The 22,512-nt window shown below is 41.2% G+C and overlaps 1 protein-coding gene across 1 annotated transcript in view; it reads left to right on the forward strand.

Annotated features, from left to right (window-relative positions):
• Window positions 1–22,512, forward strand: part of GALNT17 (polypeptide N-acetylgalactosaminyltransferase 17) — a 431,611-nt gene that overhangs the window by 160,558 nt on the left and 248,541 nt on the right. Inside the window, exon 2 of the mRNA XM_065892271.1 lies at window positions 5,413–5,596. Within this exon, the coding sequence (XP_065748343.1) occupies window positions 5,413–5,596 (184 nt within the window). The remainder of the gene's footprint in view (window positions 1–5,412; window positions 5,597–22,512) is intronic.

Here is a 22,512-nt window from a genome sequence, read left to right on the forward strand (position 1 = left end):
TTGGCCCTCCCACTCCTTACAATGGCTACGGTCCCCTCCAAACTGATAGCTGCGAGGGTTCATGTTTTGGGCCTCCTCTACCTTCTGAACCTCCATGCCCAAGTGTTTCAGCTCCCCACTGGACATATGATCCTATCTGAATGTCCCATGAATGCTCCATATACCACATGTAGAGAGTAGAATGCATCTTCTCGAGCTTTCTTCTGTGTGCCCTGTTTTGTGCATGATATTGCCACTCGCTGGAAACCCCAAGCTCACTCACGTATTCCTTCTCTCTCACCCTAACTCGTGTCTGTCTCCTGCCTTGTGATGATATCTCTTAAATGTTTCTCAAATCTCTCCTCTCTTTTTGATCACCACCACTCACACCTTAACGTGATGCCCCTTCTATCCTGGTCTGGGCTGCTGCAACAGCTCCAGGACTAATCTCCTTATCTGTCACAGAGACCAGGTTTTATCCTCCCTTGTATCTCTAACTATATCCAGAACTCAGGTCTCAGCTTCCTTGAACAGCTGCAGAACCTTAAAGTTACCACGTTCTCAGATTCAGTGTCCTTATTTGTCAAACAGAGATCATTATCATACCTTCCTCATGAGGTTTTCAAAAGATTAGGTGAAACAGTGGTAGAATATATGTCAAGCACTTAGCAGGGTGCTTCCCAGCACGCAACAGATTCTCAATTAATGGTAGTTGGCCTTACTGTTAGTTCCTGGGGTCTGTCCTTGTGCTATCTACCTTCTAGGTAAGAATTGTAAATTGTGCCTCAGATCATGTTACTTTCCTTCTCCATGCTTTAGGTACCTTGTCACGTACAGATAAAATCTAACCTCAAGGGCACCAAGGCTGCATAATGAATCTTGTGGGCCCTAAGCACTTTGGCCTTCACAGAAAAACAATAAAACAACAATTTAAAAGAGTATTAAAAATCTTATTTGATAACCGTGTCTTTCTGATTTTAAAAGAAATTTAAACATCTTCCTGAACCCTTAAAAATATTGGGGGACCTAGGCACTGTGTTTACTGTGATGAATAGATAAGTCCTCCCTCAAGGGACCATGTACCTTCTCTCTCTCTCTCTTTTTATCCCCAGTCTTGCTGATGTTATTTCCTCCCACCCAACTTTTTTTCTTTTAGTTTCTCTCTCTCTCTCTCTTTCCTCCCTCCCTCCCTCCCTTCATTCCTTCCTTTCTTCCTTCCGTCCTCTCTCTCTCCATCCGTCCGTTACTCCTTTCTTCCTTGATGTCTTTCTTCTGTTTCATTAGTTTTTGTTCTTTTGTTTATTATTGCTTTCTTTGGGCTTCCTCTCTTTTTTTTCTAATTCCTTGGGTTAGATGCTTACCTTATTATCAGTTCTTCCTTTCCCCCCCTTAATATACGCATTTATGTAGTTACTTCCAAGTATTGCATTAGCACGATCCTACAAGCTTTGAGATGTACTGTTTCATGTTCTGTTAGTTTCATGTAACTTCTAATGGCAATATGATTAATTATTTGACCCACATTTTTTTAGAAGTCTTTTAAAACTGCCCAAATGTGTGAATCCTTTGTGGTATTTTTATTGTTGGGTTCTGTTTTTTATTGCTTTATGTTCAAAGATGATCTGTAAGCTAGACTGAGACTTGTTTGTGGCCTGTCAATTGTTTAAATGTTCCATATACTCTTGTAGAGAATATACGATTATTAGAAAGTCAGGTACAATGTCCATTAGATCAAACATCTTAATTTTGTTGTTCAGTTCTACCGTATCTTTGCTAAATTTTTGTCCTTATCTGTTCAGTACTGAGAGATATGTTAATATTTCCCACTATGATTGTGGATTTGTTAATTTCTTCTTGTAATGTGGTCCATTTTTGCTTTATGTAATTTGAAGCTATGTTGTTAGGTGCTTGGTAGTTTGTAATTCCTAAGAGCTTCTGGTGGATTGTTAACTTTTATCATTATGTAACGACCTTCTTCATCCCCATAAGGCTGTTTGCCCTAAAGTCTGTTTTTATCTGATGTTTATAGAGTGATTCCAGCTTTCTTTTGGTTAGTATTGTCATGGTCTATATTTTCTTTATCCAATTCCACTCTGTTTTTTAATATTGATTGTATTCATTTTGTGTAGTTACTATAACCAATGACCATAATCTTGATGGCCTAAAACAACAGAAATGTTTTCTCTCACAGTTTGAGGCTAGAATTCTGAAATCAAGATGTTGGCCGAGCCATGCTTTCTCTGAAGGGTCTAGGAAGTAATCCTCCCTTTCCTTTTCCTAGCTTCTGGGAGGTGTTAGCAATCCTGGGCATTGCTTGGCTTGCAGCTGTATCCTTCAATATCTGTTGTCAAATGACCTTCTTCCCTCTGTGTATCTGTGTTTCTATCTCTAAGTTTTTCTCATATGAGTACACCAGTTATATTAATTTGATTACATATGCAAAACCCCTATTTCCAAATAAGGTCATACTCATAGGTTCAGAGTAGACAGGGGGCCACTGATCAACTCAGTACCTTCATAATGAGAAATTATGAAACATTTAAGGCGTACGAAAGGTCCCGTATTCTGTGCACGTTTGAGCTCCAAAACGCCAGCCTTCAGTTAATGAGCAATGCATCCTTCACCCCATCCCAGCAGATAGAGTCTCAGCTCTGATTATAACTTACCTCTGGGTGTTTCCTTTAACTTATTGTAAGCTCAGCTATGCATTTACAGTATTAAAAAATTTTTCATTCAGAATTTCTAGGTAGTTTATTGGAAAGTTTTCCTGTTGTTTTAGCCTTCCATCTTGCTGGAAATAGAACTGTCTATCATAAGTGGGTTTTTAAAAATAGCTTTATTGAGATTTTTTTCACATGATATCATTCATCCACTGAACGTGTACAATTTAGTGGCTTTTAGTATATTCACAAAGTTGTGCAAACATCACCACACTCTGTTTCTGGAACATTTCCATCACCCAAAAAGACACTCGATACACATTAGCAGTCACTCCCCATTCCCTCCCCAAATACCCACCACCCTAAGCAGATACAGATCTACTTTCTGTCTCTATAGATGTGCCTATTCTGTGCATTTCAGGTAAACAGAACCATACGGTATGTGGTCTTTCCTGTCCAGCATTATTTCTTCGGCATGTTTTCAAGGTTCACTCGTGTTGCATATATCACTACAGACAGTCTCTGACTTTCAGTGGTTCGATTTATGATTTTTTTGACTTTATGATGGTACAAAAGTGATAAGCATTCAGTAGAAACCATACTTTGAATTTTGATCTTTTCCTGAGCCAGCAGTATGCAGTACGGTACTGTCTTATGGTGCTGGGCAGTGGCAGCGAGCCACAGCGCCCAGTCAGTCATGTGACATGAAGGTAAACAACCAACACACTTACAACCATTTTGTACCCATGCAACCATTCTGTTTTACACTTTCAGTACAGTATTCAATAAATTCCATGAGATATTCAACACTCTTTATTATAAAACATGCTTTGTGTTAGAATGAGTTTGCCCAACTGTAGGTAAGTGTTCTGAGCACGTTTAAGGGAGGCTAGGCTAAGCTATGATGTTTGGTAGGTTAGATGTTTTAAATGCATTTTCAACTTACGATATTTTCAACTTATGATGGGTTTATCGGGATGTAACTCTTTTGTAAGTTGAGGAAGATCTGTACTTTTTTAAAAAGATAGTTTTTTTATTGCCAGATAATATCACATTGCGTGGATGTACCACATTTTGTTTTATTCACTTATCAGTTGATAGACACAGCTAATATGAATAATGCTTCTATGAGCATTTGTGTACAAGTTTTCAAGTGGGCATATCTTTTCATTTCTCTAGGGTAAAAAATGGAACTGCTGGATCATACGGGAAAACTACGCTTAGCATTTTGAAGAACTGCCAAAGTATTTTCCAAAGTAGCCGCACCATTGTGCATTCCCACTAGTAATGTCCTGTCGGGAGTGATTTTAAAATCCAACACAGGTGTCTGTACTCGACCTGGGATGAGTCCTTACAGATTTTGGAGCACAGTGAAGGTGGCGTTATTGGAATGGTTGGTGCACGGTGATGTGGCATGAGAGATTAAAGACCAGGAAGCAGGTCACTTCTTGTGACCAGGAAGTGTTGGAGTAATCCAGTTGTCAGTTGATGGTTCCTCTGTTGGGCTGGTGGAGGGCAGAAAAGATGTCAAGGGTTCCCGAAAAACACCATGGACGGTGGAAATGATTCTCAGGTAGCGAAATGATGTTCACTTGAGACCAATCCTGAGATGCTTGCTGAACCTTTCCTTTTTGATTTTATATCACAGAAAATAAATTTTTATTTTCAGAGAAGCAGGAAACGGAACACAGGTGTTGCCATTATGGGGTGGAGGCGCATCCTGTGACCGGAGCAGGTTTACTGGCCTTTGACTTACTTGAGGATGCCTTCCTGGGAGTCTGTGGTCCTCCTAGGCTTTGTGGTCTGCCCTCCATGAAAGCCGAGGATGCTTTTTACATCTCTGGTCCATGGTCTTCCTGCCCGTGGCAGGAAGTGGGGTGTGTGTGTGCAGACGCCTGACGGTGAACGGGGTAGCTTGAGCGTTTGAAATAGCAAAAGAGAATGAGAGCCCTTAACAGCAAAAGTTTTCAAGCCGAGAATTAAAACCTCCCATGACTGTAGGATTTAAAAATTACCCATCAAGCTGTTTATCGTTTACTGGAACAATAGGTATAAAGCTACCACCATCCTGGGAACGTGCAATTGCTCGATGAGGCTTGTTACCGAGGCCTTCTACTCTTCTGGGCACGGTTATCACCCTTATGGGTTTTTCTTCTCTGTGATTTATTCTCAAACATTTTGTATTTCCTTTTTGCCATTTAAATGAGATTTAAATAAAACCATTAGGTATAGAACGGTGGCAGATGGTTACACACTTTAAACTCATGATAAAATCAATCTGTATATTATTCTCTGTTCAAATGAAGCAAAAACACCTGCAGTCTGGAAGTTCCTTATTGCTGCCTTTTCTGTGTTGTACTGCGCATCTCCTGGAATATCTCGCCTTGTGGTAATTGATCATGAAGAAAGGAAATCAGGCAGGGATGACAGCCCGAGTTCTGTCCCATTCTGTGTGTCTTTCTTGGTCCACATGTCCCCTGCTTTTGGCAGTCTCTCCCTTTCATAGACTGCCCCTGCCATCCACCCCATTTCCCAGAAGGAGGGAGAGGCTCTTCATGGGTGACCAGCCTTAACCCCACACCTCACAGTTGCTCTGACCTTCCTCTCAATTGAAATGTGTTCAGGGCATATTCCGATATCGATAAATTGAGAACATAATTTTTTCTGCAACGGGTAATGTTAAAATTTCCACTGAAGCTATATCTGAGCCTGAGTGGCATATCCTGGTATGGTGATTTTCAAATAATTCTTTTTCTCCCCCTCCTTTTTCTAGGTTTATCTAAATCCCTTGGGCTCATTGAAGGTTATGGTGGGCGGGGCAAAGGGGGCCTTCCTGCTACCCTTTCCCCGGCTGAAGAAGAGAAAGCCAAGGGACCCCATGAGAAGTATGGCTACAATTCCTACCTCAGTGAAAAAATTTCACTGGATCGTTCCATTCCGGATTATCGTCCCACCAAGTAAGTTCTGATTCAGTCATTCAGAGGAGCTTACTTTATCAGATGGTTGGGTGTAGACCCATGTCTGTGACATTTTCTTGTGTTACTTGTACCTAGTGGAGGGGCTTTTATCTCGTCTCCTCCATAATCAATAAATAGTACTATTGATTATGAAAATAAATAGAGCTAAATAAGAATTTTTAATTTTTATAAAATAATACAGAAGCATAGAGAAAGGTCCGTGATACAAAAAAATTTTAAGTAAAAATTTAAAAATCAACATGATCTCATTACCTAGAGGTGGTGACTAGTAAAATACTAGTAGTTTGTCTTTGAGTCTATTTCTATACAGATATGAGCATATGATGTGTTTCATTTATCCTTTTTTTCATTTATTATTTCATGAGCATTTTCTGATGTTATTAGTTATGATCATTATTTTCATTGTTAGAAATCTAGATTATTTCCAAATTTTCATTATTATAAATATGAAATATTTATAATATTATAAATATTTATAATTTTTATAAGATAAAATTTCATTTTTATAAATAAAAATTGATAAAAAATGTATTTAAACATTTTCATTATTATAAATAACACTTGGATGGATATCTCCCCACTCAAATCTTTATGTATATTGATTTGATATTTACTTTCTTAATCCACACTTCTAAAGGTGTAATCCTGAGATCACATTGTAGGAGTACTTTTGGAGGCTTTCGATACATATAGTGATATTTTCCTCCAGAAAGTTTATAGAAGTTTCCGCTCCTGTTGGAACTTTACTAGACCCTTCCCAAACTGGGTACTAGCCTTTAAATAATGCTTTTCCCATCTGGTAGGTGAAAGAGTACATCCTGTGATTGTTTCAGCTTACAATTTTTGTTTGAGATTCTTACCTTTGAAACAGTTTGTTTGCGTCTTGGTTGGTTTATGAGAGGTCTTTGCTCTGTGCTCTCAGATTTAAGAATTATTTGTTTTCTCCTTGTGAAAGAGAGAAGAGAGATTGGTGGGAAAATCAAGATGCTGGGGGAAAATATCCTATTTTCTAGGCAGTAGTCCTCCTTGGCTTTTCAAACAGATACTTCATCTTCTGTTAGATTTGTGGTGTCTCTCTTTCTTTCGTTTGCAGTGTGCCTTTGCTTAGAGTAGATTATTTCTTTTTCAAATGGGTTTTGTACGAATCAGTTAAGTATCCTGGTTACTGAGAAAAATAGATTCAAGATAAGGAAGATTACCTTAAATGAATTTAAAATTGCAGCATTAGCTGAGAAAACTTAAATCTCTCTCTCTGCCTAATAAGCATATATTCATTTTGAATCACTAGGAAAACATACATCACCCCTGTTGGAAGCTATTTTGTGTTCCTGGACTTTTGCTCTCAAAAACATCTGGCTGTTTTCATTTCCTGGTGCTCTCTGATTAGCCTTTCTTATTTGGATGTTGGCAAATAAACAGAGCTGTTATTTTTGTAGTCCTGTGAGAATGAAGATGCTTCCAACATGGAGCTTAGTGGAAATGGGTCAGTTGAACAATATCAGTGAGCATGTATTATGTACCAGATGGTTTTCCCCACACTAGGGGCAGAACATTGGATAAGATAGCCCTTGCCTACATACTCTTGTCTGGGGAGGGAGACAGATGTGCAAGCAGGTCAGTCCAGCACATTGTGGTCTATGTGGGTATGTCAGGCCAGAGACATACACAGTATGTACAGGGAGGATCTGGGAAGGTTTCCTGCTTGAGATGACGCAGAAGCTTAGTCTTGAAGGCCCATTAAGGGTTAGAAAATTAAAGAGCGGAGACAGATAAAGACAAGTAGGAAGGGGAATAGCAAGATCAGAGCTGGGGATGCAGATAAAAACATGGCACGCCCAGGCAGGAATACACAGCTCCGTGGTGCTCTATAGTGTAGCATGGTGGCTTGAATATACCAGGGGTCCCCAACCCCCAGGCCGCAGACCGGTACTGGTCCGTGGCCTGTTAGGAACCGGGCCGCACAGCAGGAGGTGAGCCGTGGACGAGTGAGTGAAGCTTCCTCTGCCGCTCCCCGTCGCTCGCATTACTGCCTGGACCACCCCCTTCCCCCCCAACCCCGCGCCCGTGGAAAAATTGTCTTCCAGGAAACCGGTCCCTGGTGCCAAAATGTTTGGGGACTGCTGGAATACACCACTTAGATTTCGTCCCTCCGGAAACTTTACTGAGATGATAGTAAAGGACTACAGAGGATGACAGACTCTAAGGGACAAAAACAGGTTAGGCTCCCACAGCAGGGAAGAAACACCCACAAAGTTTTGGAAGATGGAAAGAGGATGGATGAATGGTAACTGACATAGCAAACTGGATGAGGCTGAGACCCAACCTTCTACATATGATGGGAAGTGGGGGGAAGGGCAGAAGAATATAGCCTAGTCACACCTCAGAACCCCAGAGACTCAGGAATTGGAGATTCTGGGTACCTCTGATGGCTGGGAGGTAGATTTGAATAGAAGGATTATAGCTGTGTCCCCAGATTCTTTCTTCAACTTTACAGAGCTAGACGCTGCCCTTCCCTACCTGGTGGAACATGGGAGGTTTATTCCCTGGAGATGGTGAACTCTGGGCTTTAGTTCATAAGATGACAGAAGATAGGGCTGTGTACTAAGTGGGGACACCCTTGGCCTCATTACCTCTGCAAGCTTTCACACTCCTGTAGTCCAGATTTGGAAGAATCCACTCTAAGGAAGCCATTCAACCTAAGAGAAATGCCAATAGATCTGATAGGTCCCCCGCATCCCTGAAATGTCAGGGTTCTACTCATTAAACATTAGTATAAAGGCTCATCCATCTACACAGAGCTGTCTTCCTCTAAAGTAAGAAAGGAGAACCAGAATCCCTAGACATTTCAGGAGAATCTCTATTATAAAGGGCCTTAGCAACAAGAAGAAGAACAATAGAAAAGGCATTTGGAGGAAACAGACACACTTTAAAACTATAATTAATGTCTTAGTTCATGGAATGTTTTGTTTTATTCACAAAATAAGAATCAAGTGCTATGTTAAAGTGATAATCAGAGAACAAGAGGTCTTGGAAGTTAAGAATAAGATAGAAATAAATAGTTCAATGAAAGTTTAGATAAATAAATTATTGTGGCGATCACTTCAAAATGTATACAAATATCGAATCATTATGTTATATACCTGAAACTAATACCAGGTTATATAGCCACCGTGCTGTACAATACATCCTCATGACTTATTTTATAACCGGGATTTGTACCTGTTGACTCACTTCATCCATCCCCACCCCCTCCTCACCTCTGGCAACTGTGATCTGTTCTGTCAATGAACTTGGGTTTGTTTTTTAAGAGTCTGTGTATAAGTGGGATCTTACAGTATTTGTTTCTCTGACTTCCTTCACTTAGCATAATGCCCCCAAAGTCTATTCATGTCATTACAGTTGGCACAATTTCATTCTTTTTATGGCTGACTCATATCTATATGTATCACATTCTCTTTATCCATTCATCCATTTGTGTACACTTAGTTTGTTTCCATATTGTGCGTATTGTAAATAATGCTGCAGTAAACATGGGGAGGGTGAATATATCTTTGTGAATTAGTGTTTTTTTTTTTTGGGCGGTACGCGGGCCTCTCACCGTTGTGGCCTCTCCCGTTGAGGAGCACAGGCTCTGGACGCGCAGGCTCAGTGGCCATGGCTCACGGTCCCAGCCACTCTGCAGCATGTGGGATCTTCCCGGACCGGGGCACGAACCCGTGTCCCCTGCATTGGCAGGCGGACTCTCAACCACTGCGCCACCAGGGAAGCCCTGTTTTTGTTGTTTTTTATATAAATACCCAGAAGTGGAATTGCTAGATCATATGGTAGTTCTATTTTTAATTTTTTGAGAAACCTCCACATTGATTTCCATAGTGGCTGCACCAATTTGCATATCTAGCAACAGTGCAACAGGCTCCCTTTTCTCCACATCCTCGCCAACACTTGTTTTTCTAGTCTTTTTGTTAATAGCCATTCTAACAGGTGTGGGGTGATAGCTCTCTCTTTTTTTTTTTTTGGCTGCATTGGGTCTTCGTTGCTGCGCGCGGGCTTTCTCTAGTTGTGGCGAGCAGGGACTACTCTTGGTTGCGGTGCGCGGGCTTCTCATTGCGGTGGCTTCTCTTGTTGTGGAGCGCACGGGCTCAGTAGTTGCGGCTCATGGACTGTAGAGCGCAGGCTCAGTAGTTGTAGCGCACGGGCTCAGTTGCTCCACAGCATGTGGGATCTTCCCAGAGCAGGACTCGAAGCCGTGTGCTCTGCATGGGCGGGTGGATTCTTAACCACTGCGCCACCAGGGAAGTCCTTCTCATTGTTTTTTATTTACATTTGCCTGATGATTAGTGATGTTGAGCATCTTTTCATGTACCTGTTGCCCATCTGTATATCTTCTTTGGAAAAGTGTCTATTCAGATCCTCTGCCCATTTTAAAATCAGATTGTATGGGGTTTTTTTGCTGTTGAGTTATATTAATTCTTTATATATTTTAGATATTAATCTCATCAGATTTATGATTTGCAAATACTTTCTCCCATTCAGTAGGTCGTCTTTTCATTTTGTTGATGGTTTTCTTTGATGTGAAGAAACGAATTTAGTCCCCCTTATTTATTTTTGCTTTTGTTGTCTTTGCAAACAAAGAAAACTTTTTTACCATTCTTTCAGAAAGTTTGGAACTGAATTAGTGATGGGCACACACACACACACACACAAAGCTTGTGAAAAAGGAAAGCAATTATTAGCACAGAAAAAAACCAAAAGTTCCTCAAGAAAGGAACTGCAATTCCATATATTCTGTGGCTGAGCTGTGAACAGTATAACCATACAAATATTGAATAGGTATTAAACCACAAGTTATGGTATAACTCTGTTGGAAGAAAGAAGAGGCAAAATGTGTATGTGAGGTGTGGGTAGTATAAGAAAATTAAACCTTTATGGTCAGAAACAGAAAATCAATTGAAAATATCTAAAATTTAAACATCAGGAATTGCAGCATAATGATTGTTATTTAGAAACATTGAGAGTACAGAAATGGGATAAGACTGTATGTATTTTGTTTTAATAAAATAAAAGTTTAATTATGCCATAAATGTAAATCTACACCAAAAAATTAAGTGCAAGGTAGAAGGGTGAAAGTATAATAGAAGAAAGAGTTGGAGAACTGGGTTGAATGATGTGACCACCTCTGCCTTTTCAGATTTTTCTGGCAGCTATATGGAGGATGAATTTGAAGGTGAAATTAAAGATGAACTTGAGAGCTTGCCCACAGGTCATACATGGTAACCAGAGGTAGCGTTATAAATTCTGGGCTCCACAGCCAAAGGTACCAAATTAACCTTGGTTAGTTGCAAATTCATCCTTGCCTCCAAAGAAGGGCAAGGGCCTTGCCTGTAGAAGCTGCTCCTCTGGTATTTGAGCCCAGGGGATAGGAAGGGAGGCAGCTGTCTGGGGCCAGAGCACTTTCTTTCCGCCCCATGCAGCCCAAGCCCAGGAGGAATTATCCCCCCACGGGCAAGATCTTGCTTATGACACTGCCCAAAAGCTCTCTCGAGTTTAGAGAACTGAAATTGGCTAATTCCATTGCAATTTTATACAGAACCTCAAGTTGCTTTCATTCTTATTGGTTTATTATTACACTACTCTTGACAGAGTTGTTTCTCATAAATATGAATGAATTTGGGGATAATAGTGGGATTAACCATTTGTTGGTCACATTTCATGCAAATGGATTCCAAAATGTTTTCTGTTTTATTTTAATTCTGTGATTTTTTTTTTCTTCCCCAGGACAGATATTTTAAATTTGTATGAACCCCCAACTGTCAATCTTTCCATCTTCGTTTCTTCACTGCTTTAAAGCAGAGAACGAGTACTTATAAATATTCTACTCTGTTTTGTGTTCCTTTTCTATCACTCCCACCCATCCAGAGCTTATTTTAGAATATGGTACAAGATATGTATCTTTTGTTTCAAATGTCTGTCCTTTTTTTTTTTCCAAAGCTTTTTCAAAATGATTTTGGAAATAATGCTTCCTCTTTCTCTTATTTGGAGCTGTTAAATGGAATACATTTTGTACTTTTTATACATAAATGGGCTTATTTTCTAGATTCTGTGCTATTTCTTTGGTCTGTTTTTTTTTTTGTTTTTTTTTTTTTTCATTTTCTTCTCTTTCCTTTCTTTTTTTTTTTTTTTTTTTTAAATCATGGAAAATGATTTTTGACTGAAGTCCCCAGTCTGCCAGACACTGTGCTAAAGACATGGTGAGGAACAGGCACATCTTGGCCCCCTAAGAAATCAAAGCGAGTCGGGGAGGCAGGTGGGGCTTTGCAATCCTTTGACTTGTTTTCAGAGGACCTTAGAAACTAAGATAAGGGGATGTGCACTTCTGGGAGAGTCAGAGGGCAGCGCAGAGGTGACCTTGATCTTAATGGTGAAGACAGAACGTTGGAGAGAGTGAACAGCATGTGCAAGAGGACTGGGATAGTTCTTGGATTTCAGGGCTGGGGGAACAGCACAGAAACTTTGGGTTGAGTCATAGGGTCTCCAGAGTGAATCTTGGAAGAAGAGGTTGGAGGGAAAGGGGGAGGCAGGTTCTAAAGCACCTTATGTGCCACTGCTGTGTTAGGTGGTGATGTTCGTCGTTGTCATTGGATGCCAATGAAGGACTTGAGTCAAGATTGTATTTTTGTGGTAATTTCTTAAAAAAAATAATGTTTAACTGTGACAAGAATGTGGAGAAAGGTTAGAGGCATTGGACGCTGGGAGCAGGATGGCTAAATAAAATCTCTCTTTTCCCACTCAACACCTGTTGAGCGCCAACCATTTGCTACGCATTGCTTGACAGAAGAGAAAGACTTGATAATACAGTGAGTGTTTTATAATTATCCTATTCCTTTCACGGAAGTGATTTCTCTGTAAAAAACCAAGGACTGAGTAGGGATGGAGTGGAAGGGCTCGATTCAGGGAAAACTTTCTAAGAATCAGTGAGATGAGTCAGTTAATTGGATATGGGGGAATTGGGTGCAATCAGAAGTTTCTAGCTTGGGAGACAGAGTGGAAGTGATTTCATTAACCAGGAGAGAATCCTGCAGAGAGGTTCATGTTTTGCAGGGAGGTGGGGGCAAGGTGGGTAGCAATGCTGCTTGTCCAGGGTTCCCCATAGTTATGGCTTTCTTGAGGGAACCATGAGATTCATCTGTCTGGCTTTATTCATTCTTTGACTATGTGTGTGCCAGTGAGGAGGTGATGTTTGCAGACACCAGAAGCCAGACAAGGCTTTATTAACCGCCACTCCTTTCCCTTGCCAAGATATCCCATTCTATATCATGTTGTGGCATATTAATTATCTGCCTGCCCACTTATCTCATAATATGGGGGAGGGGGCACCTAGCAGCACAGAAATCTGTCTGAGCTTGTTAAAGCCACAGCTGATATCCCTGCATACATTTTATGGCTTGCTTTCTCCTCCCAGACCGTGTAGGTAATTTATGGGCAGTTTCTCCTGCCGATATCTTCAGTTTCTCCTTTGGCCTCCTGCTTATAAATCCAGATGTCAGGTTTCTTTGGAATTCATTTTGCCTCACTCACAAAGACTCCTCTTTTCTTTATTGCCACCAATTCTAAGTTGCCGTAGTCCGACAGTGTCTGCTTTGGACACACATGGTGTGAGATGTCTCTGGACCGTCTTCACGTCACATCTAGCAGACACTTGTATATTTGGGTCTGGAGGTCAGGAATGATGTCTGGCCCGACTGCAGAGATTTGCAGTCATCCAGGTCCAGCGGGTCTTTTGAGTCTGTGTGTATGTGAGTTACGGTGTTATCATTTAGTGGAATGCATCTACTCATTGGTCAAGACCCAACTCAAGTTTTCCATCCCATGTGAAAAGGACACATTTGATGATTATAGCTGAGACTGGCCTGTTTGTTTTTTCTGAGTCATTCTTTTGATGGTGGGTATCCTGCGTCTTACAGGCTGGTCTTCAACTAGAGTGAAAGCACCTTGAAGAAGGTCAGGAATCCTATGTTAAACTTTCTCTTTTACAGACGTGGGCACAGCGGGTAGCCATCCAACAAATCCTTGTTGGTTGAAATAATAAGTAGTTGCCTGATTAGGAATGTCTTTGAACCGCTAACCACAATAATTACTCCCTTTTATTGACTGCCTTTTATGTTTTTGTCACTGTGCTGTATGTTTTATTGATCTCTTTTAAATTTAACCACTCTCTGAAGTAGCTGTGACCGTCTTTGTTTTATAAATGAGGGAAGGGGCATTTGGAGGGGTGAACCATCCTGCCTGAGGTCACACAGTCAGGCAGCGAGGGAACCCAGATTTGAACCCAGCTGTGTGGGTGTCTTTCAGGCCTGTGCACATACCCACACACATAGGTGCCTCTGCCTACCCATCTGTATCTGTGGGATGGAACTTTCTACTCCATGCTGGTATCATTAGAAGGCAAAAAAATTTCGAGTCTTAGAGACGGGACAGTTCCTTTGGGGAAGTGAGTGTATGTGCATGCGTGCACGCCTGTGTGTTTGTGTACATGCATATGAAAGTGTTTTTGTGTGTGCATGCATGTTTGTGTACTTGTGTGTGTTTACTTCCTACGTTTTCTTCTCTTGTTCCCTTTTACCCCTTCCAACTCTACCAAAATTCCACTACCAAAGGGGCAGTATCCTGAATTTGATTAACCCTTGCCTATTGAGACCTCCTAGTATATAGTGTAATATAGTTGAAATCCTCTTTAAAAGATACGGTATTTGGGGGGTGGGTAAAGCTCAGTAAAAATAAATACTGTAATATTATTAGGTTCAGGAAATGTCTTACCGTAAAGTTGATTTCACCTAGAGGCGTAACCAGGGAGAACTTCTTTGCTTAGGGCTTGTCCTCACCTGGCTGGGGGGTGGGAGAGTGATGGGAAATCCACATGGGGTCGGGGGTGGGGTGCCCTCTCTTTCAATATGTGAGGGTGATAATTCCTGAAGTATTTGTAGTTGAACGTTCATCCCACTTTCATGGGTTCCCTAGGTATGAAAAGCATGTCTGGGTCACTTAAAAGCCTTAATAAGAGCATTTTTCGTGGAGGTCAAGTGCACAGACTTGGAAATATGACTGAGTTATAATCCCAGCTTTGCCTCTTACAAACTCTGTGACCTTGGGCAAGTTATTTAACCTTTCTGTGCCTCAGTTTCCTCATATGTGAAACGGTGATATCGACTTCATAGAATCGTTGTGAAGAGTAAATCGATTATTCCCTGTGACCCGCAGAGACTAATATACCAGGCATTACTCTGAGACCTTCTCATGAATTAATGATATCTGGTCAATAAATGTTAGCTGTGATTATTTTGTAAAAGCTCCTTTACCGTACATACCCCTTATCCTTAAAATACCGTGCAAGATTTAATGACAGAATCTTCAGGAAAGTATCTACCCGAATGAAATGTGGGTACAACTATGTGCCTCACTCCAATATGGAAAACTCAAGGCTAAGGTAATGGGCATTCCCTTGTCCCCAGGTCAGCACAGAATTCCAGGGGACCGGCCTGAGACAGACACCAGGCTGTGGTGAGCGCCTGGGAAGGAACGTTCGCTTCCTAAGGCTCTTCCAGGACAGATCAGGAGGCTCACCTTTGGGATTCACCACAGCTTCCATATTGAGGAAGTCCAGCCGGGTGTCCTGAGGGCACAGGAGACTTTGGAAAGGCTGGTGGGATGGGACAGCTGCCCCCTGCTTCTAGTCTGCCGTAATCCATAGTCGTCAGTGTAACGTGTATTCTTACTTACTTGTAATGTGTATTCTAATCCATAGTCGTCAGTGTAATGTGTATTCTTACTTTTTCACCAGTTGAAATGATTTTTTTCCCCACATAGTAAAATCGTCTTTTTGATGAAAAGGGCTGAATATTTAAAAAACCATATTTTAAAGTGTTTCTCAAAGGGAGGTCTTTGGAACTTGTTTAAAAACGTAGGTGGCTGGGCCGTATGCAGTGTTCCTGGTCTGAAGTCCTGGCTGCTTTCTATGAATTAATTCCCTCTGTTGAGAACCTCCAAGGTAGTAAGGAGAGTTTTGAAAGAGTGGGCATTGTTCAGCTGTGGCCTTGGCTGTAGAAAGCCTATGTCCTCAGTGGAGTTTTGATTTCTGAGACTTTCTGTGAAGCTGCTCCGGTGTGGAGCGTGACTGGGCCTCAGAAGCCAACCTTCGGTGAGGGGTAGAGGTTGGGAGTAGGGGGTACAGCTAAGAGAGGGAAGAGGAAGCGCTGCCTCATCCTCCAGGTTGTGCTGCGGTCTGGGCATCAAATGACTCCATTTTCATCATTTCCTGCCTGTTATGAAAAGATGGAAATCTTAGAATAAATCTGGTGATTCAGACAGGGGTCTGGAATGTTCTTGGGGTAAAAGTGTCAGAAGTTGCAAGAGTGACATGTGGAAGCTTGTATAGGGCCTGCAACCCTACTTGCTTAAAGACCCCTGGTCTGGGCTTCCCTGGTGGCGCAGTGGTTGAGAGTCCGCCTGCCGATGCAGGGGACACGGGTTCGTGCCCTGGTCTGGGAGGATCCCACATGCCGCGGAGCGGCTGGGCCCATGAGCCATGGCCGCTGAGCCTGCACGTCCGGAGCCTGTGCTCCGCAATGGGAGAGGCCACAGCAGTGAGAGACCCACGTACCGCAAAAAAAAAAAAAAAGACCCCTGGTCTCTCCACACAGGTGGTTCTTGGGAAAGCCTGACATAGGTTCTCAGCCTTCACTGGGCACTGACATCACCTGGGAAGCTTTTATCTTTGGGAGCCCAGACTTCACCCCAGAGTGTATGCATGGATGTAGAACCCATGGGTACGGAGGGCCTACTGTAATTAAATCAGAATCCCTGGGAGCGGGGCTCAAGCATCAGTATTAATTTCTCGTTAATAGGAACTCCAGGTAACCCCAGTGTCTCAAAACATTGGGAACCTGTGGGCCTTCATGTTTCAGGAAGTGTGGTCTTTGCACTTGAATCACCAAGGCTGCTGGTTAAAAATGTCAAGTCTTGGCCCAGCTACAGAGCTAGTAGACTGGTAAATCTACACTATTTCACAAGATCCCTGAGTGATTCTTATTTTTAAATTTGGAGCATCCTAGGGCCCTACCATTTTCTGAGATTCTGTGGAAGTAGATGGAAGAGAAAATGAGGGGTGGAACGGGGCAGGGGTTCCCATGCTTGAGAAGTTCCTGTTCCTTGTTGATTTACCTTGTGTCCGTTCCATCTCTCTGCTTGTTCCTTTCCATCCCATATCCTTGAGTGCATCTGTTTATTTAGTGAATGAAAATGAATAGAAATCAGCCTCATTTTGAATGATTTTCCTTTTAGAAATTCATTATACCCCATAAAATGGTTGAAACTCTTGGCAGTGTTTCAAAGGTAGAGATACAGAGTAGAAAGATAAATATTTGAAGCGGAGATACTATTTGCACTACGAGGGGTGTCATTAATATGATGGGGGTCAAAGACTTAGCTAATTTTTAAGAAAGGATTCCCACATCTCCCTGAGGTAGTGCCAGCCTGGCTCTCCCCAATTTATGAATTGGCAAAGTTAATTTAACCTTTTATTGGGCCCTGAAAAGATTAGCATCGAAATGCATTAGTGTGAGGCTGCAGAAAAGATTCCCCTTTATTTCTGTTCTAGAGAGCTTTCTGGACAAGCTTCAATTTCTTGCATGGGGAACTTGGAATCAGTGGGTAGAAACCAATGTGAACCTTGTCCTGTCTACGTAAATGGATCTGCTCTGCGGTCTGTTTACAACCCGCAGGGTCATTGAATTCCAGATTTACTTTCCTCAGATGTAGATGTGACTATGGGAAATGGAATTCTTGATTTATAACCTTGAATCAAACCAATGTTGGGATTTACAGCAGCGGTGGTTCTTGCTTCTATAACCCTTTGATTACTTTATGTGAGGATTGTTGGCACTGGGGAACTGTAGGAGAACATCTCACCTCGTGTCATTCTCAGAAATTCCCATGATGGCCCTTACTGGGGACTCCAGACTTTGAACCTGCAATGTGTATGTTTCTAGAGGATTTTTCCTGTCTGCCCAGTTACTGTGTCTCTCACTCTATCAGTGCACTTTGAGATAAAACACACACACACACACACACACACACACACACACCCCTGAAAGAAAGCCCAAGCTAGCCTACGAGAGTCCCTCTTAGGCAACCTGCCTAATTCCACTCTGGTGCAGTGGATACTTATTTGAAATACTTTCCTGAAAACATTTGTTTCTCAGTCCTGAATATAATCAATAGAACAAATGTCTCTGCAATCACAACACTTTTTTATGTGTGGAGTTCGTTGTTTTTGCTCTGTGAGTCAAGTAAGCATCCCCCGAACTGGCAGCAGGGAAGTGCCACAACGCTTTGTAACAGGGTGAGATTTACAGTGCCGTAAGAGCTGGAGGGATGAATAAGGGAGTGAGCAAATGGGCTAGATTCAGGTATTAATGGGAGTGTTTCCCGGGTATTGCAAATGGAGACAGGCTCACCGGTATTACAGATGGAATGTCCTCAGAGTTAATTTAGAAGAAATTCTGACCACTCAACAGAACCTTGAGGATGGATGCAGCAAAAAGGAGACTGTGGCATATGGAGAGAACATATTTGTTCTTGCAAAATCAGTAGAAAATGTTTAATGTTATCATAACCTCATTTGCATAAAAATAGTCATAAGCAGTAAACCAAATGAAAGCAAAGGAAGACGTGATGGAACCAATGCTGTTTGTGTTTCATTTCCTTATGAATAACATAAATAATTCAATTGAATAAATAAGTACAAAACTGCTTCGAGTCGATGTACTGCAAATTATCATCCCTGGACACTTCCTTTAGTGGTACATGTCGTGATGATGAAGTAATGTGATATGCCTCCGTGGCTAGCACTTGCTGTATACTTGACCCCTGATAACACTGTCGAGCTCTCCATAACTCTCCAGTGTTGTGTGGCTACAGATTTTTTAGAAGCACAGTCCTGTTACATAACATAACCTTGACGAAGTTAAATCAGCCATGGCTTATCATCACGGTAGATGCAGTTCCACTTCGCACATGGGAATGCTTAGGTAATTTCTGGTAATTGGCAGTTTGATGAGTCTGGGACTGTGCTATGCTAGATACGTAATTCTTACTATTTGCAACCCGGGTGGCAGAATTGGAGCCACTGAGAATTCTTGTGTAAGTACACGTTGTGGCATGGAGAAAACCGATGGCATTTATCAGTTAGTTGATTTCAACCCACATTTTCAAGGGCTATGAAGGTAGCCTTGGGCAGGTGCTGTAGGAGTTCTAACAGATGTGTACGATGCAGTTCTTGTACGCATTTGAATTTATTCATCAACTCAGCAAATACTCATTGAATAGCTCCCATCTAACAGGTACTGCGTTGGATGCGGAGACGGTAATGGGAGATGTAATAAACTGGGAAAAAGCAAACACGAGATCATTACAGGTTGTGACAAGTACGTTGAAGTAAACAAACAGGGTGCTAATCTGTGGAGTAGCTGGAAACGAGGGTGTACTTTAAAGAAGGTCCACTGAGAAGGTAGGGGAGATGAGGATGAATCCAGTGATGCAAACATCTGGCAGAAAATCTCTCCTGAAGAAGGAACGGTCCTCAGAAAGGTCCTGAGTTTGGAACGGGCTTGGCTTTATTTAGGAACTGATAAGATATACTGGCAAATGATTTAAGGAGGATGGAGAGGTAGGTAGGAACCGGATTGTGCAGGATCATGAGCAACGATAAAGAGTTTGGGGTTTATTCCAGTGGGATTAAAAGTGGCATATTGGGTTGAAATTCTGTCTGGAATCTTAGAAGGTGACCTAACGTGGAGATAGGGTCTTTGCAAATGAAATTAGTTAAAATGAGGTCATACTAGATCAGGGTGTGCCCTAAATCCAAGATAACTGGTGTCCTCAGAAGGAGAGGAGGACACAGAGATGCAGACAGACACAGAGGGAAGGAGGCTGTGGGAAGACACAAGCAGAGATTGGAGTCATATGCACCTAGAAGAGAGGGAACGCCGAGGATTGTCAGCAATGTCCAGAAGCTATGAAAAGGCAAGGATGGATTCTTCCCTAAAGCCTTCAGAGCCTGGCCCTACCAAATACCATGGTTTCAGACTCCTGGCCTCCAAAACTGTGAGAGAATAAATTTCTCCTGTTTGAAGCCATCCAATTTGTGATACTTTGTTATGACAGCCCTAGGAAACTCATGTTGATAGTAATGGAAGCCACTGGGGATTTGATACGGGGAAGTGTCGTGATCTGGTTTATATTTTTAAAGGGTCATTCTTTTTGCTGTTGGAGGATGGGCTGCAGAGAGCAAGAGTAAAGCAAGGAGACCAGTTGGGAGGATCGTTCAGGTAGGAGGTAATAGTGATTCCAATTAGGGTGAGCATAGTGAGATGGAGAAAGAGATTTTTGTTGGAGGTAACCAAGGAAGACCTCCAGGTTTTCAGATAGAAATGTATAGGTGGAGGTGGTGCCATTTACTGGGCTGAGGGAAGCAAACAGATTTGGGGAGATATTTAAGAATTCTACACTGAACATGTTAAGTCTGACTTGACTTTTGGTCATTCACTTGGAGATATCAAAGAGGTGACTGATTGATGAATCTGGAACTCAGGAGAGAGGTGGGAGTTGGAGGTACACCTTTGGAGCATCAGCATAGAGACGGCCATCAAGGCTGAGATCATTAAGGAGAGCTAGAGATGCAGCTAGGGCACAGCATTGAGCGCTGTGTCACTCCAAAATTCAGATGTCACTCCTGAAAGAGGAGAGGAATTCAGCAAAAGGTGTGGAGAAGGAACAGCTAATGAAGAAGGAAGAAATCCGGGAGAACGCAGTGACATGGAAGAGAGTGCTTCTAGAAGGAAGGAGAGGTCCGTAGCAGTGACTGGTACTGAGATGCCAGAAGTGGTCAGTGGATTTGGCAACAGGAAGTTCATTGATCATCTTGACGAAGGTATGTAACCCTGATTGGGGTTGGTTAAGGAAGGAACGTGAGGGAGGAAATGGAGAGAGCAAATGAACTAGGCTTGACAGATTTTATCGTGAAGGGGAGAAGAGTCGTTGGGCTGCAGCTGAGGGCTTTGGGAATCAGAGGAGGTGGTTATTGTGATCATTATTGTTTATTTTTAAATTTTTGTTTCTATATAACTTCAGACTTACAAAAATGTTGCAAGAATAGTACAGAAACATTCTGCATACCCTTTACCCTGATTCCACAAAAATGCATTTTACAATATTTGTATCTTTCTATATGCACGTATTTTTCTCTGAACCATTTGAGAGTAAGTTGCGCACGTGATGCGCCTTTCCCTCTAACTAGTGTGTGTATCCTAAGAACAAGGGCATTTTCTTACATAACCACAGTACACTACGATAATATTATCATATCTACTATCTGTAGACCTTATTCGGATTTCACCAACTGTCTCAATAAGTCCTTTATAGAAGAAGAAATTCCTAGATCAGGTATTACATTCAATTGTCGTGATTTTTTGTTTTGAAATGGTCCTTCAGTATTTATTTGTCTTTCATGACAGGAACAGTTTTGAAGACTGCAGTCCAGTTATTTTGAAAAATGCCTCTCGATTTGGATTTTTCTGTTTCTTTGGAATTAGATTCAGGCTATGCTGTGGTGCAGGAATGCTACAAAAGTGATGCGTTTATCTCAGTGCATCTTATGAGGACGCACATGGGATCTATTCGTCTAATTCCTGGGGGTGTTAATGTTGATGATTTGGTTAAAGGTGGTGTCTGCCTGGTAGTCGATTACATTTCCTGATTCCTGTAGTACAATGTTGAATTAGGAGAACAAGTTGGCACTCATGCCTTGTTCCTGACCGTAATAGACCTTAATAGAAGTGCCTCTAGTGTTTCCCCATTAAAATGCTGGCTTTATAACTATGGTATAGTTCTTTACCATGTTAAGAATATCCATCAATTCCTTTTTTTTTTTTTTTCAGTTTTATTAGGAGGAGTTGAATTTTTTAAGGTTTTTAAAAGTACTTTCTGTATCTATACAAATAATCATAGATTATTTTCTCCCCATATCTATTAATATTGTGTATTAGACTATTGGATTTCCTAATATTGTACCAACTTTGCATTCCTGGAAAAAATTCCACTAGGTCATGATGTTTTTTTTTTCTTAATGTAATATTCACTAATATTTTACTTAGAAATTTTGCATCAATATTTGTAATTCTTTCTCTCTCTTTTTGTACTGTCCTTAAGAGGTTTAGATATCCAAAAATTACGAAAAGAATTAGGAGTTTTCTTTCCTTTTCAATGCTCTGGAACTATCTATGGAGCATTAGGACTATCTGCTCTTTGAAAGTTGGGTAGAAGTCACCTGTGAAACCATCTGTTCCTGATGGTTTTTAAGCAGTAATTTCTTGATAGGTCTCTCTAATTCTCCTGGGAATAGGTCTGTTAAAGTTTTGTCTCTAATGGAGTCAACCTTGGCTAACTGCCTTTCCCTAGGAAAGTCTCCATTTCATCTAGGCTTTTAAATTTGTTTATAGACATCTGCAAATTAGTCTCTTTTCAAAAATTATTGTTTAAATGGTTATTTCTCTCTTTTTTCTTATTTTATATCTTTGTGCTTTCTCCCTTTTTTCCCCCAATTAAATTAGCTAAAGGTTGTCTTATTTTGATGATTACTTTTTAAAAACCAGAATTTTGATTTATTGATTACATTTTGTATTTTTCTATTCTCTAACTCATTGACTTCTGCTTTTATATTTTTTATTTCCTTCCTTGTATTTCCTTTTGGTTTCCTTTGTTGTTCTTTTCCTAGCTTTCTGAGCTGGTAATGAAATTCAAGTATTTTTATTGCTGAAAGTTTTTAAGGCTTTGAATATTCTTCT

The sequence above is a fragment of the Phocoena phocoena genome, chromosome 15 (assembly GCF_963924675.1).
Source record: "Phocoena phocoena chromosome 15, mPhoPho1.1, whole genome shotgun sequence".
Lineage (NCBI taxonomy): Eukaryota > Metazoa > Chordata > Mammalia > Artiodactyla > Phocoenidae > Phocoena > Phocoena phocoena.